At 34.2% G+C, this 16332-nt stretch overlaps 1 protein-coding gene across 1 annotated transcript; it reads left to right on the forward strand.

The window, feature by feature from the left end:
- LOC109857857 (protein YIPF1) lies at positions 1-1641 on the forward strand. Its single transcript, XM_020434650.1, has 4 exons — positions 1-308; positions 443-828; positions 924-1104; positions 1208-1641. Exons 1-4 carry the CDS (start codon positions 110-112, stop codon positions 1408-1410), a joined length of 969 nt encoding a protein of 322 aa, XP_020290239.1. The 5' UTR covers positions 1-109; the 3' UTR covers positions 1411-1641.
- Positions 1642-16332: the final 14691 nt, after the last annotated feature.

Genomic DNA, 16332 nt, shown 5'->3' on the forward strand with positions numbered 1-16332 from the left:
TCTTCTTCACTACGCTAAAGTGCCAGTAGCTACGTAGTATACATGTTTGGCCAAGACTTGTATATGACAATTGTCAAACTGAAGAAAGGAAGAAACATCGCGCTGAACCATGGACGGTAGTCAGTCGAAGAACACGGATTCGCAGTTCATATCCTTTCACGATTTTCCACAGATAAATCAAAATGTCAATGCCGAGGGACAACTGGGCACCGGAACTTCCGCTTCCCAGCCCTTTAATAACCTGCCAAATGATTCCACGGGCATCGGTATAATAGAGGATCTGCAAGGAATGCCCGATAAGAACGAAAGTTCGTGATTTAAACAACATATTCTATGAAAAAAATTTATATTTCTTGTAAATCGACAAATGTGTGTCGACGTTTAATTAACGTAAGTGGAGCTTCTAACACGCACTAATTGTCTCTTGTATTGTCACTTCTAGGTACTGCCCAACGTAACTTCTGGACGATCGAATATTATCAAAAGTTCTTTGATGTTAATACGGACGAAGTGCTGCAACGACTCAGTCGGTCTGTAATACCTCACGGTTCGGATTACAATCTTCTGACACACATAAGGTCAAAGCCAGATTTGTACGGACCCTTCTGGATATGTGTGACTTTGGTGTTCTGCATTGCGATCAGTGGAAACATGGCCAATTATCTGCAGACTGCCCGTTCTACCGACTATCACTGGCGATATGAGTTCCATATCGTGTCATACGCAGCCACTTGTATATTCCTGTACGCTTGGATTATACCGTTAGCTCTGTGGGGTGCGTTAAAATGGACCAACAGTTCGAGAAACACTGAAGAAGAACTGATTGAGGTTTGTCATGAAGTAGTTTGCTTTTTAAAAGTTTGATGTGGAATGTTATTTGTTGTACGCTCTTGCGTAATTTTTGATGATATTTTTTGTTTCAGTCTAACACTGTCCCTGGTCTTCTGGAACTCTTATGTATATATGGGTATTCTTTAACCATCTATTGTCTAGTAGTTGTTCTTTGGGCAATTCAAATTAGCTGGTTGCAGTGGAGTCTTCTGATAATATCGGTATATTTATCTGGAGGAGTTTTGCTGCGATCATTACTGCCAGCCATTGCAGGTAAAAGATGCGAATTTCAATATTAAAAAAAAGTTTGGTAACACTAAATGCAAGAGAAAAAAATATGATGTAAAACAATAAACTAAATGTATAAATTTTACAGGCAAACATAGAATTATATACATTGCTGTAATTTTGGGTATGCATTTATTGTTGGCAACGGGGCTTATGTTGTATTTCTTTCACGTGCCATCCAAGAGCGTAGTACCGCCGAGTGAACTAGTGACTTCCTCTACACAAGCTAATCTGTTGCATAAAGTGGCGCAAAATGTCACTCACAGCGCGGAGCCGACGTCAGCGTCTTGAAATGTGTCCACGACCAGATCTGACGGTGTGAAGCTTTGTTCTCCGAGAAACTATCAGGAAGATTTCTCCATTCCTGTGATAACGAACATTTTATTTAGAAGAATATTATCGCTCGATTTACTCGGTCAATAATCATGTAATGTTACCGCATTGATCAGCGTACCGATCCTTGTTTGTATAAAAATAAGTATTTATATGTTCTGTAAACAGTGTGTAAACTCTATATATATATATATATATATATATATATGAGATATAAACTTATAAGAATAAAATATTAATATCCCAAGGCTAAAAAATCGTCTACGTGTGTTTCGGGGGACAAGAGACACACAAAGACCGGGCGAAGTGTCTGGTTGATTTATTTCACAGCCCTACTGCAATATAGGGGCGCGTTACATCAACGCAACACACACATATATATAATTTACAATCATACGAAATAATCTCCACGACGTTGTACACAATGCGTGATCGCACGGTATATATTAATACTTATAATACAATAGATTGTTACATTATTAATCGCACATAAGTTCATTAGTATTTTGCTTCATTTTTTTTTACCGATGTGACAAAAGGCAACATTTATTTTGTAGTTGTTATCGTTAATGTTATTATCTCGTCGGTGTATTTTTAATTAAATACATATACCATGACACACTAATAATTCGCTCGCGCTGCGCTCACGGTGGAGAAATCGCAGACATGATCGATCGTTGCTACAAACTGGTGAATGACGAATGCACGTGTGCACTGTTTTGACCGGGCGCTTGTTAATTAATGCCGCTTCATTTGGAGAATCTCGCGAGACAATTTAACGTACTGAAGACACAAGTAAATCAAAGAAGAAGAGAGAGAGTCGCAATAAAGAAATTTAGCTCTGTTTATCGATAGACGATGCTGCGTGTAGAATTGTAGAAAATAGAAATCCGACGCGTACACAGTTAATTGAAAGTTAATTGAAATCGGATAAAAATCGCTAAAGAAATGATCTCGGTGAGAGATTCGCTTGCTAGTCTCTTGTCTTCTTTTCGATGTGAGCGTTGTATGTTATTTATGTTAATGTATAAAATACGAGATTTCTACAGATAAAAGCCTAGAATTACACATAGAGGTCGAGCACCTGTTGCATTACGCTATATCTCTCAATCGTATAAACTCGATCGTGATGCACAATTTTTTTTTTTTTTTTACTTCAAAAAGCAATACTTCTGGAAACATGGACAAATCACGCGCTCCGTCGTCGCGTTTAAAAGACATTATAGACGTTGATTAACTCTCGATAACTATTTTATATATATATATATATATATATATATATATATGTTTATATATATATATATATAAATTTTGTTTCCCTTTCTCTAAATATACGTACATTAGATAGAATACCATATTATTACAAACTAGCGCTATGTGACCCTAGTAGTAAGACATTTAATCCTTATACAAACATGATATACGAATAAGGAATCTATAGTGTTTTTTTTTTTTTTTTCGTAACGGGAAAAAGGCCAAACATCGTACGTCTCTAAACACATAAATATTTGTTTCTGTTTTTTTTTTTTTTTTTTTGTTTTCATCTTCTTTTCGTTAATTGCGGTGCTCGACGATGAGAGGCTGTAACGGTGTTGAAAGTTTACAGCTAGTGCTCACAACGACGTTGGTCCGACGTGATTTTTTTTTACGAGATATATTGCAGTCAAACATTTGCGAATAGGCAGGAACAATAATATAATGTAATAATAATAAGTTAATAAATCTACGACAGTCTAGTACCGAGTTTTTTTTTACTGCACCTTTTTGTTTGTTCTCTCTGTTAATTTTTCAACGTTACACACGTTCCTACTTTTTTTCCTCCTCCCTTTCATATATATATATATATATAATCCTTCCCATTTACATGTTCCTCGCGCAATACGTAGCACGTGTTCCGACGGCTGCAAAATGCGATCAATGTGAGAAATATCGCCGTCGTTTATTTACAATATAATCATGCGTTTGCTTAATATAATACATAATAATTGTTTCTTTCAATGTTTCGTAACTGCGTATGTGAGACGTATCTTATGGAATCGCACGTGCGTTAACGTATTACACACATACACATAGTAATATATATATATATGTATATATATATATATGTACCCTGATTTTATCTCAATTATTACATTACAAATGTATAATAAGTATGTAACAAAGCTCGTAAGTAACGTATTCAATTTATATATGTACCAATTCGCTACGTACACGCGTGAATACATACGTACACATGCAGTGGACTCTGACGTTACATATGTAAAGTGAAAATACGTCCTTTACGATCAAACTATACATTTTACGAGCATATATATATCCCTACCACACTTCTTTTTTTTTTTTTATTACAGTAATTTCAGGTTGATTATTCAGTCGCATACTTAATTAATATATTTACGTAATCTGAGACTTTTATGTAACAACTTATGTGATTATTAGATTCGACGCCAAGTCATACGTGATGATGATAACGAAAAGGTAGACAATTCAGCGTCTACGTTTAGCGTTTTCAGGCTCGACTGACACGGACTATCAGTCTTCCTTTCGGTTTTGTTTCCTTTTTTTTTTTTATACATATATAAAATGCTGTTTATCAAAAAACACATTGCGGAAATTATAATATGTAAATCAATCGTGAAATATACATTTCATTGGCGAGTTCTTCTTCTATCCGCTAACACTATTTACAATAGCTTTCCTCTGAGGCGTAAAGTGTATGAAGACATTGTCTTGAATGAAGCGTGAGTGAAACAATTAAATGTTAATTAACAGAAGGATTAATTTTAACACGTGTCAGGCTATGTGAAAGATTTCTATAGTTTTTTTTTAAGACAGTTTTGTTCTAAGATATTAATAAACTTTCTTTGCTATTACTCTTTCCTGTTACTGGCTATATATAAACTTTTATTTTGTTTCAGTTTTGTTTTCATGCTAATATATATGTATTTTATATGCATAATATATTTATATATTTAAAGATATTTAATAAGATATTCAATAAGATTTCTGTGTGTGTGTGTGTGTTCGTGTTTAGCTAAAACAATGCGACACGAATAAAATGTAGCAAGTGAAAAAATTATTTTTTTTTTTTTATTCAACGGTGTGTGTTCAAGAATTGTTTTTATTATTTCTTTATCGAAAGTTTGTTTTTCTGTAGTATTGATATGTTCTGCATTCAGGAAATCTACTATTGTATAGAATTAATCAAACAAGCAGGTTGTTAAGAAAAACACAAGCGATGCAAGCGATAATAATCAAAAATTAACATTCGAATATATACTTGATATAAGCATGATTTTAATTTAGAAGATTTCGAAGACAGTTAAAATGTTTTCATACGACGTCGAAACTTGATCAATATAAAGATTACGACAAAGAAATTTATATATGTATATATATGTATTGTTATAGATTCGATATTTGTTACCAGTACGTTAATATTAGAGTAGAAATTCTTATGCGCTAAACGGATGAAAAACTATGGAACTTACGAAGAGAGAATGTATATCTTACAGGCTCGAAGTTTCAACACTCTCTCTCTCTCTTTCTACTCAGGTCGACTTTCTCGTATTGTAATATATATCTCTACCGTACGCGAGTTTTTTTTTTTTTAAATCCCCTATAACGACTTTATCAAATTCACAATTAACATCATTCTATTAGCTTAAAAATAGAAGAAAAGTGTGTCGAAGTGTGTGTTCGATCAAAGTCACGTGACACAGCACAGCGAAGTACAGAAAGAATCTGGCGAAACGCTGGAAACGAAGCATCCAGTATATAGTTTTCTCCCTAAAGTCACATTATTAATTAATCGCGCTACTGAATTCGATGCAATGTCATATAAAAAGGGACGATTGTTTTTTTTTAGTTTTTTTTTTTTTTTTTTTTACGTGTTTCACGCCTAAACGAATTTCTCGTCTATGTTAGTTAGAAAAACGCGAGGTTCTTTTGATCAATGTCTCATTTTGATCACTTTCTTTCGGTGAAAACGATTACTTTGATTGTGGACTTATTAGAGACATACATAGAACAGGTACGTAAGAGTTAAACACTTTTTTTTTTCTTCCTACATAGTCGCCTGTCTCGAAAAGAGCTTCCATTTCCGAGATCGCTGTGTTGCAACACTGCCACCGGATAAACTTGTCCAGCAAAATGTCAGAACAGTCGATTTTCGTGCGACAAACTGCTGAATTTTTTTTGTTTTTGTTTTTGTTTTTTTAGGCGTATTTAGTAACTGCTATTCTCAGTTCTTGGCTATAAGAATTGCAAATATTAATTGACATTTATATGTATATATGTTTACGTTGAAGCAAATGAAAAATTGTCGCAGTTACGTGAAACACGAAACTCCGATCTCCATTTTGTTTGAAATACGCGAAAGTTCATCATTTACATTAAAAAGAGTGTTTTTGAACAAGCACATCTTTTCACACAAGCAGATTCGGGAAGAGTTTACAAAAACAAAGATGATAAATATTCCATTTGAACTATATGAGTCTGTCGTCAGAAAAGTGCTCGAGCAATTAAATGAACTAATGATTAAACGAAAGAAACGTGCGGCTTAAAAGGACACGGGGAAAGTGTTCCACACACAGAGGAAGGAGGGACGTTGGCTACTAATTGCAGGATGTTTCGAACAGGAAACGGGAATTCTCGACTACACACAATTGTGGAAAGTGTGTTGATTGAATAAAAAAAAGAGAGTGCGCTTAACACTACTGAACTCAGTTCACAGATTGTCCGCGATAACACGCGGACATCCGCATTTATTATTATTGTTATTTTTTTTTTTTTTGCGAACTAAGACATAGTGACGTCTGTTGCGCGTGTGTAACCTAATCTCCGTTAAATTAGTGTGTTCCAAACGTGTTTCTTTATTTCTCATTCTTGTTCTCATTCGCGTGTTCTTTCGCGTGTTCATCATCGCTCTTTCATTCCCTCCCTCTCTCAGTTCTCTCGTGTCTTCTACGTCGCGATATAATATAAATTTCGAGAATACACTCATGCCGGCTCCGCGCAGATACAACGGAGCCTCTCAGCGATTCTTAAGCATTAGTCTTTAGTGTTTGATTATTATACTAGTAATATACAGAAAATGTGTGTGGCTCTCGTCGAGACCGATAGCTCGCGCACTCACGTTGTTCTCGCGTTCTCGCGCGTTGTTCCGTAATCTCGCGCGCAGTTTCGAGCGAGCGCACGGCCACGGCGGTTTATAATTAATATATATCCAATAATTACAATACACTAAATATAATCGGCTCGTGTGTGTATTAAAATATAAATATCAAAGACTTCTTCTTGCACACAGGATATATGCACCTTAATGTCGATGCGCACTTAAAAAATTCAGAAACGCTCTCTAATCGTTAAGTAAATTGTTTATACGGTGAAACTCCAGTGATTTCGAGCATCACAATTTCGACTTCTCCTTTTAAATAAATGAGCCAATAGGTTCTGCTAGTGATGATTTCTCGATCTTGAATGACCGCGCAATAATCATAAAATGCGCGTCCATCCTCACTCTGAAAAAGTAATTTAAATCTTTTGTCTCTTGCTACCATTCGGTCGTTCTAGGAAGAATCGGTCCCATGCGCTCGACATTACTGGAGTTCTACTATATACCGATATTAAAATCCCTATTATCGGAAGAGCGAGGAAACTCGTGACTATTGAAGAACTTCTCACAAAATTGCGAAACACGCAAACTCGGTCCGCTTTTTTTTTTTTTTTTTTCATATACTTGACCATTACTCTTTGATAATCACGAGCAACATCGCTAACGAGATTAGAATTTTTCGTAGCTTAGACATATATTCGATTAGTTTGCCAGAATGTTTATACGCCGCGTCGATCGAGAGCAGAAAGTTTTCGTTTCTTTCTATGTACAGAGAATTTTCCATTTCATTATACACTACAACTTAACGGTAAATATATTAAATGTTACATTACTTATATATAAGTCAATACGTCGCATTATTGTTTTTAATCGCTATTCATTAAACAAAAGTGCAAAATCCAAAATATTTTTGCTACAGAAAATTTATCCGCGTCTCGCACAATTTTCCATTTTTATTGTCAGTGGTAGAAACAGACGACGACACAATATAATCCGTTCTCAGTCGATGCGACGGTGTAACAACGTGGCGGTCGGCGGTTTTTTTTTGTTTTATTTTGTTTTGTTTTGTGTTTTTTTCTACAAGTCTACGCGTACTTGTTCTGTAAACAATATGTTCGTCGATAACGTCGATTCGACTTCTGCGTGCGCAGAGTATTTCCGAGGCCAAACTAAATCTACACTTTGTACTCTGGTCGACCTCCGGAATAATCCGCTGCACGTATACACACAAGCTTTATTGTATTATATATATATATATATATGTACATATATATATTTGCATAATATAAATGTGTGTGTAATATTTATCAGCATATTCAAGTATATATATGTGTATATATATATATATGTATATATATACGTATATATATATATATATATACGTATGTGTCTATTATCTATATGTATTTTGTAGATAAAAATGTATATAATGCATAGACATATATATACATATACATATATATATATATATATATATATATTATATTATACATGAATACATAATTTATACGTGTATATTTTTTTTCAAACGATCAGATGCACACTCGTCGAGCGTCTAAGTACGGATCAGCGCGGATACAAGTCCCCGAATGAAGTTGACGGATATCCAGCGATATCGCGGGTGTTGCGGTATAACGCAAGGCACGCTCTATCTAACTCTACTTCTCTATAAACCTCTTAATTAGAATTTTTCTCTTTACTTCGTAAATAGTACCTACGTTTCTCTGCTAAAGACACTATTTATCTTGCTTTAAGTTCCATGTTTGGAGTTTCGCACACACATCTCTACACATTTAATTGTATTTTTATTAAACAAAGTCTTATTTCGGAATATGTTATTCCTGAATAAAAATTGCAAAGAACCTATATAAGATTAAACGTAAAGAACAACGTAATTTGATTTTGAAACGTGTAAGAGATACGAGACAACAACGGATTCTGTTCGTGTTGCTTCTAATTTTTTGCATTTTGTTTGCGCTTGGAATAAGATGCACGTTTTTACAAGAAAAGAAAAAACAAAATAAAGTGCAAAAAGCTTTGGCAACACGACCCATAGCAGATCAGATAGTCATCATATCTACTACACAACTTTTTTAGAGCTAATAAACAATGTCTATACACTTGAAGAGAAACGAATTGGACATGGAGAGACCGCAGAAAGAATCCGCGATAGGTGTAGTGGGGATTAAATGTCAGTAAAATAACGACGTTTAACAATAACAATCGCGATAGATCAGGCTAATACGTATCTTTGCATTGCCGACATACACATGTCTATATCAGAAGTCGAAAACACAAAATAAACGGGCAGTTGTTCGTCAGCTGTCTGTACTTAGATATCGCAAAATATCGTGACTCTACGACTAGTGTGTCTTCTGTATATACAGGGTGTCCCAGAATTGCCGTACAATCTCTCGTAGGCAGGTAGAAGGAGTAAACCTGAGTCGAAAAGTCCTAAATCATTTTTTTCTATTATTTATAATAAAGGAGTAATTATTGAGTAAATCAGGCCAATCAGCGCAGATCTTTAGCCAGGCGCACGTCAGTGAGCCGCGCGCCTGGTGTGTGTGAGTGCTCACTGACGCGTGCCTGGCTAAAGGTCTGCGCTGATTGGCCTGATTTACTCAATAATTACTCCTTTATTATAAATAATAGAAAAAAATGGTTCAGGACTTTTCGACTCAGTTTTACTCCTTCTACCTGCCTACGAGAGATTGTACGGCAATTCTGGGACACCCTGTATATACATATATATATGTATATATATGTATATTTAATGAATGAATCTGCAAAGAAGTATGTGCAAGCAGAGACAGTTTTGGTTTAATTAACGATTACAATACTTTAGGATATTTCTTTTTTTGCGAAAGCTTAAAAACATTCTATGTACACTTAAACATTATAGTTTAGAAATTTCACTTTACTCGCCTCGTTTCGAACGATTAATTGGGGTTATTTATATTGGCGTACGCATGTGTATGTGTGTATGTGTGTGTATGATCGAAAAAAAAGATCTTTTGCAATAAATTTATGACAGTTTTTGATTTTCTGTCACATTTGTTCACTTGTGTACGAAACAAGAATTTGAAAAATAATGTGTTTGACAAAAATCAGAAATCAATACACATCGATTTATTTAATGTGCACGCATGTATGTATGAATGTCGAGTACAATAATTCACTAATAAGGCAACGCTACGAATATTATTTTTTAAAAACAGATTCGGGGCGAAACGAAATTGATAAATTCGAACGATGTTCTCGGTGAGAAAATTTAGATAGTAATTGAACATCTAAAGATAGAGAAATTTTCAAATGTCAATTGACCGATACTTGTTCAACTCATTTTACAGAATTGTAACGATTTTAGAAAAATTGATACGAACATTCACATATCTGCGCGCGCCTCTGCCGTGTGTAACTTGTGTCATCCTGATTTTATTTCGAACCTGAAGTGACTGAGAGTGAAATCGTGATCTAAATGTCGTGAAGAACAAAAACAAAAACAAATACTGCCTATATCTCATACGAAGTGTAGTTAAAATACAAGGTATGTACGTCGCTGGATATCAAAAAGAGACGATGCTTCGATCTCACACAACGCGTACGTACCGAAACACTTGGAGAGAGATCCGAAAGAGCAAACAATGACCTACATGGGTTCGTAAAAAAGTTTCCTTAATTATTCATCGAGTTTATAAATACGAGTGTGACGATCATATTTTTGTTTTGTAACTGGTCCAATACACACAAGCGATCCGACAACTACGAGTTTTTGTGACTTTAGGATCGTCTTCTATGTTTCTCATTCGTCTTCTGCGAAACGTTCGAATCTCCGTAAAACACCGAATTTGTCTAGCGGAGAGAATTATTATTTTATTTCTGTACTAAAAGACACGTCTAATCGAAGGCCCTAATAGCTTGCCTCTATCAGCCACGTAGAGATGAAAACTCGTTAAACGCCAGAGAAGTTCGAACAGTGATGTGTCTACGTACGAGGATACTATCTCTTTCTTCACCTACGGCTAATCTTCACAATACAGCATTAATGTGATAAGTCAATAAAAGTATATAATACAAGTCTCCGTTAATTACTATTATTTGCCACTACATTACTATAGTATAATAGTGAACATTAAGAACATCGAAGAACAGTCAGATAGTGAATCTCATCGCTCCTACCTTATTGTTTACCCGCGCGATATATATATACTAATTTTATTCTTGCCTCTCTAATCGGACTTCATTTATCTTACAATTATAAACAACAAATTTCAGAACTCTTTTGTGCAATCAATTTTTAATAAAGGTTTTGTTTCAGATCGGATGCAATTTGAAACTCTGTTATGACTTTAAGTATAGACATACAGAAGGATTGTTTTTTTGGTTTTTTTATTTTCGAAAAAGCTTTTCCGTTGCGATAAGGCGAGAATCATACAAACTTTTTAACGAACTTGTAAAATCTGGAAATATTAGACTTATCATTCGAAGAAACATTTAAATAGATTCGAATACATTGAAATAGATTTAATAGATTTAATAGATTTGAGTAAATTGTAAGATGGATCGCGCGCGGACGAAAGGGGAAAGGGATTCATTAAAATTTTTCACGAACAGCTTGATTGATCAGCAAAGCCGGCCGAAGTTAACAATTGTCTATACTTGCAAATGTGGTCCGATTATGACGAGCACAATTCTAGCACAAATAGAGACCGAGAATCTTAAAAAGAGAAATAGTCAATAACTTACACAGAGCACGGTACAATATCAATCTTCTATTAACTCCAAAAATATGTTGTTCTTTTCTATATTTTATATATAGCTATATATATATACAATATCTATTTCTCGTAAGAGTCAGTGTTACTTTGTTTACAGTGATAATATATATATATATATATTTTTAATACGATCCCGTACTTGCTTAACGCGATGAATATTTATATATTGATCCTACTTCCACAATGAAATTATAAAGCCTGCCTCCTTATACGCCTGTATTTTCTTTTTTTCTCTTTTTTTCTTTACGTTCTTTCGCTGTTTTTTTTCTTTTTACACGATTATCTTTCTCATACTAAGCACATTCAAGCGTTTCTCAAACTTCAAACGTGTCTCCTCAGACATTACCCGTCAGCGCCTATACAGAAAAACACTACCTACGAAAAAAGCGTCGGCCCACCGTTCGTCGGTCACTTTCAATGTTTTTTTTATTGAAACGGCAATTTTGTTGATATTAAAACTACCCATAAAAAATAACCTCTAATTGATATAGTTTTAATATAAATCAAGTCTCGATCATTTTTTTTTCTCACATACGGTTGTTTACGGCGATTCAGTAAACATTTTCTGTATCAGTGCGCACGGACTCAGAGAGAGATTCGCCAAAGTAAATCGCATCAAATCTCATCTCACTTTTAGGCACTACACCTAAGATTAATATCCCTTATCCCCCCAATAAGAAACATATGTACATATATATTCCAAAATGATTAAAATAACTAGATGCTATACATAGTCTTCTAATTTTATGTTATTATCGTACTATTCAAACGATAGTTTAGTTACAGTGTTGCGCGCGACTTGTATCTTTTAATAACCGGTTAAATAATTTTGTTTTTTTATTTAGAAAATTGTCACTCATATGCGGCTTATTTAGAAGATACATATATCACGAAAAAAATAGTCACACTTCAACGCGAATGACGTGTAACTGCAAAGTGTAAAACTGTTTTTCTATTTACATAAAATTGTTGGATAATTTCAAACGAACACTTGAACATATCCAGTAAATTTGTAACAAAACGAAATATCGACGACAGTACACGCAACTATATATATATAACGAAATAAATTAAAAACAAAAAATCGTCGTTTACAAGACACGTCAAACAATCGCGCGCGTAACGTTATCTCGATTATCATAAATTACAATCTTCCTTTTGGCTATAATTAATAAATGTTAAAGATTAGGATACATAACTTTCCTCTCCGGCTCTACATGTTCTATATCTCGCGAAATATAATATGTCGGGCACGCGAGAAGAACCCGCTAAAAGTTAACTGCGCACTGCGACTCTATATATATATATATATATATATATATATATATATGTATATATATATATATATATATATATATATATATATATTTATATTTATATTTATATATTTATTTATATATATGTATCGGCATTATAATAAAATATCACAACTAGAACCATTGATACAGTTACGGTATCCTTTACTTAATTTTTCACACAGCGTTTTATAGCGTCTCTACTTTTTTTTTTTATTTAGGTAGTTTATAAATGTATGATTTTTTGTGTGTGGTGTGGTGTTTGTATTATGTGTTACAATAGTGTGCTTTTAAAATAGACAATGAGTGCGTGAACGTGACTCGGAGCACGCGTTGACCGACGATTAATACCGAAAACCCAGGACAACGAAAATCAAAATCGACCTAAGTAGTGATGGTCCGTGTACATTTTGTACCCTTAAAATAGTCGATATGTCACACGCCTAAGTCTTCCCTGCTACGTCTATCATGCGTTTTTTCTTTTTTCTTTTTTGTTTTTGTTTTCTCATGTACTGTAATCTCGGAACGGAAAAACAGAACGACATAATTGATGTCTGACCGAAGTGTAACAATTAAAAAACGCTACCGCTTACTAGCTAATAAAAATCCTCGTCGTCAGTCAAGACGTCCTCTGCCCGTGATATCGAAAAACATGTGACTAAAAAACACGATCTACAACAATACGCACAAACGTACATACGAAAATAAAGAGGAGACGAAAACCTATCGCAACTATATACGTGATGTGATAAACTAACGTTTATGCACGTACGTGTATATATGCGCACACCCAAGGCACATTTACACGCACATGCGCATGCACATACGCACATCCTACGACCATTCTCTCTCTAACATTGCAATATGATGAAACCTAAAGATATGACTTTTCTCACGACTCACATGGAGGAGAGAGTATGAGATAGTTTTTTTTTTTTTTTTTTTCTTTTCAATGCGACGTGAGCTAACTTCTACCGCTATATATGGAAGCATGTATGTATCTGTACATATACAAACTGGGCGTGGGATCAATTCGTGTGTGATGTCAAAGAAAGAAGAAACAAAACCGGAGAGCCGGATACCAAACGCGTACGTAACGCGTGGTTCACAGATGATATATTGCAATGCTTCAATTCTGAATACAGCGCGCTCAGTCTATATTATATCGAAGAAAAAGAAAACCAGACCCTCCTCTCTACTTTTATTTCCTTTTCTCATTATTAATTAATTATCCAGTAAATACGATTATTCGTTAAACAGGCACATCGAGTTGGTTAAATATTTTTTTTTTTTTGTTTGTTTTGTATAATGTAAACGTATTTGATGCGTATACGAAAAGGTGTGTGTTGTGGGCGCAGATCGCTTATTAATCTAAATACAAGAGGAGTAAAACCACTACACAACCGGTAAGAAACGAAGAAGGCGAAGAAGAACAAGAGGAAACGAGAAGTTTAGACGTCGCTTTTTTCCCGCCGAAGCGAATTCGGCGGTATTTTTGTTAGATTACACCGATTCATCTGATTACTCTCGATTCAAAGGCACTCGAGAGATTTGCGAGGCTATCATGGACCCGATAGCCGTAACGGCCCTGCTCTAAGTTAAATATATATAGTTAAATTGCAGCAATTGTATATCGTTTGTTGCTTACTTATTGTATCGCGCGTAAAGGGTTCTTTTTTTTTTGTCCTCGTGATATCGGTAACATGGTTAAAACTCCGTTGCACCTTCTAAACTCTACATTTATATATATAATTCTTCATATTTTCTATATACTCTGTAATTGTTTCTCCTCTTTTTTTTCTATCTTACTTTCACTCGCTCGTTTTTTTTCCTTTCGCTCCCTCACATTCTCACTCACTAAGTGTAAAATATCTCTAATTAAACTCTGGACGTGAATCATTCTAAACAACATACCGCAATTAATCCCATATATGCCGAATATTGTTGTTACAATTTACTATACATTTATTAATAGAATTAGCAAAAACAATATCTAAGCGTTATTAAAAATCACGAAGTATATATATATATATATATTATATATATATGTGTTAGCAGTAGATGGACGCTGGTACATGAAGAATGTACCTGTACGCGTACCGATGTCTACATACATTATCGTCCGAACGATGAAGAAGTGTAATGAAAAACCGATGAACAAAATCGATGCTGAAATGACGTGATTTTAGATTGATGTAAAAAATGCAACAAGGAAGAACGTGATTAGACGAGAAGAACGGAATTGCGAAATACAACTTTACGCTTTTTATGAAAAAAAAAAAAACTCTCTTTTCTCTCTTATCTTTCTCTTTCTCTTCCTAATTTCATTATTATAATAGAAAAGTCTATGTGATAACGCGGAAAGAAATTTATTACGCTTATACGCTTATTTCGTGACATCCGCGTGAAAGGTTTTATTATGTGATCCATTATTATATAATATTTTGTTGCTGTTTGGCATATACGTTATTATTTTTTGTTTTCTCTCTCTTTCTTTCTTATAGGATAAATTTCTTATAGCATTTCTCTTCTTTCCGTTCTATTTTTCCTCTCACATTCAGAAATTTCTCGACTCTATCTCACATTCTGAAAACACCGTAGCTATCACTTTTCTTAAATGTTATTCCTTCTTCTGCATTTCATTCGATTTACGCAATGTATTGCAATTATTATGCAATGCGTGCATTTTTCCTTTTCACACCCGCCACTATCTCCGCCAAAATGCAATATTATTGCGTTAAAAAAAAAAAAAAAAAAAAAAAAAAAAAAAAAAAAAAAAAAAAAAAACCAAGATAATAATAATAATTAATAATAATAATAAATGATCATTTGACTATGTACAAATTCTTATGTGAATCCATTGAGATTGTGGTCACACAATTTCGCGTTTAGGGCAGACACTGCCTAAATAACACGTTAATAATTGTACAATTCGAAACAAAATAGAAGGCATGAGAATGACGATTATCAGAGCAACAATAATGAATGGAAAGTTAGATGACAACGAAGAAAATGACTATGAAATGATGAAGACTATTCAGAAATAATAACAGAAAATTGAAATAAATAATGAGACTATTCCAAAAAAGGCACGTCAAAGCTTTCGTCAATTTCGGATGTGTTTGCGTCATGCAATTGTCTCAAGAAGAATTCATGACGCGATTCTACATTATTATGTATGCATTCTTTTTTTTTTTTCCCGACGAGTGAGCCTTCGTATATAAGACTTACGGCGAAAACTCGAATAATCCTACACAAAGAACTTCCTCCTCAAATGTACAGCGTAACTAAATAATGTGTACGTTAATGTGTATGTGTGTGTGAGTAACGTATACTTCAATATAACACGCTGCAAACTACAGAAAATAATGTGGCTGCTTCGTTAGAGTTGTCAAAGCGCCCGTTATAAATAAAATGTCGTAAAAGACTACAGTATATTATAATACAATTTCTCGTAGCGCGAAATTCTCAATACACTCGAAAAATCCCATCAGTAAGAACAAAGTAATCGCTGCTATATAACGATTAGAAAAAAAACCTATTTGGCTAAAATTATGTGTTAAAGAACATTAAAAACAAGATACTTTCACGATATGTCTCCAGACATATCACAAAGAAATGCAAACTCACTTGCGTTTAAACTGAATCGCAAACAAAACTATTAACGATATTCGTTAATAGTTTTTTC

The sequence above is a fragment of the Pseudomyrmex gracilis genome, unplaced genomic scaffold, assembly GCF_002006095.1.
Source record: "Pseudomyrmex gracilis isolate BER0280 unplaced genomic scaffold, ASM200609v1 scaffold_0, whole genome shotgun sequence".
Classification (NCBI taxonomy): Eukaryota; Metazoa; Arthropoda; class Insecta; order Hymenoptera; family Formicidae; genus Pseudomyrmex; species Pseudomyrmex gracilis.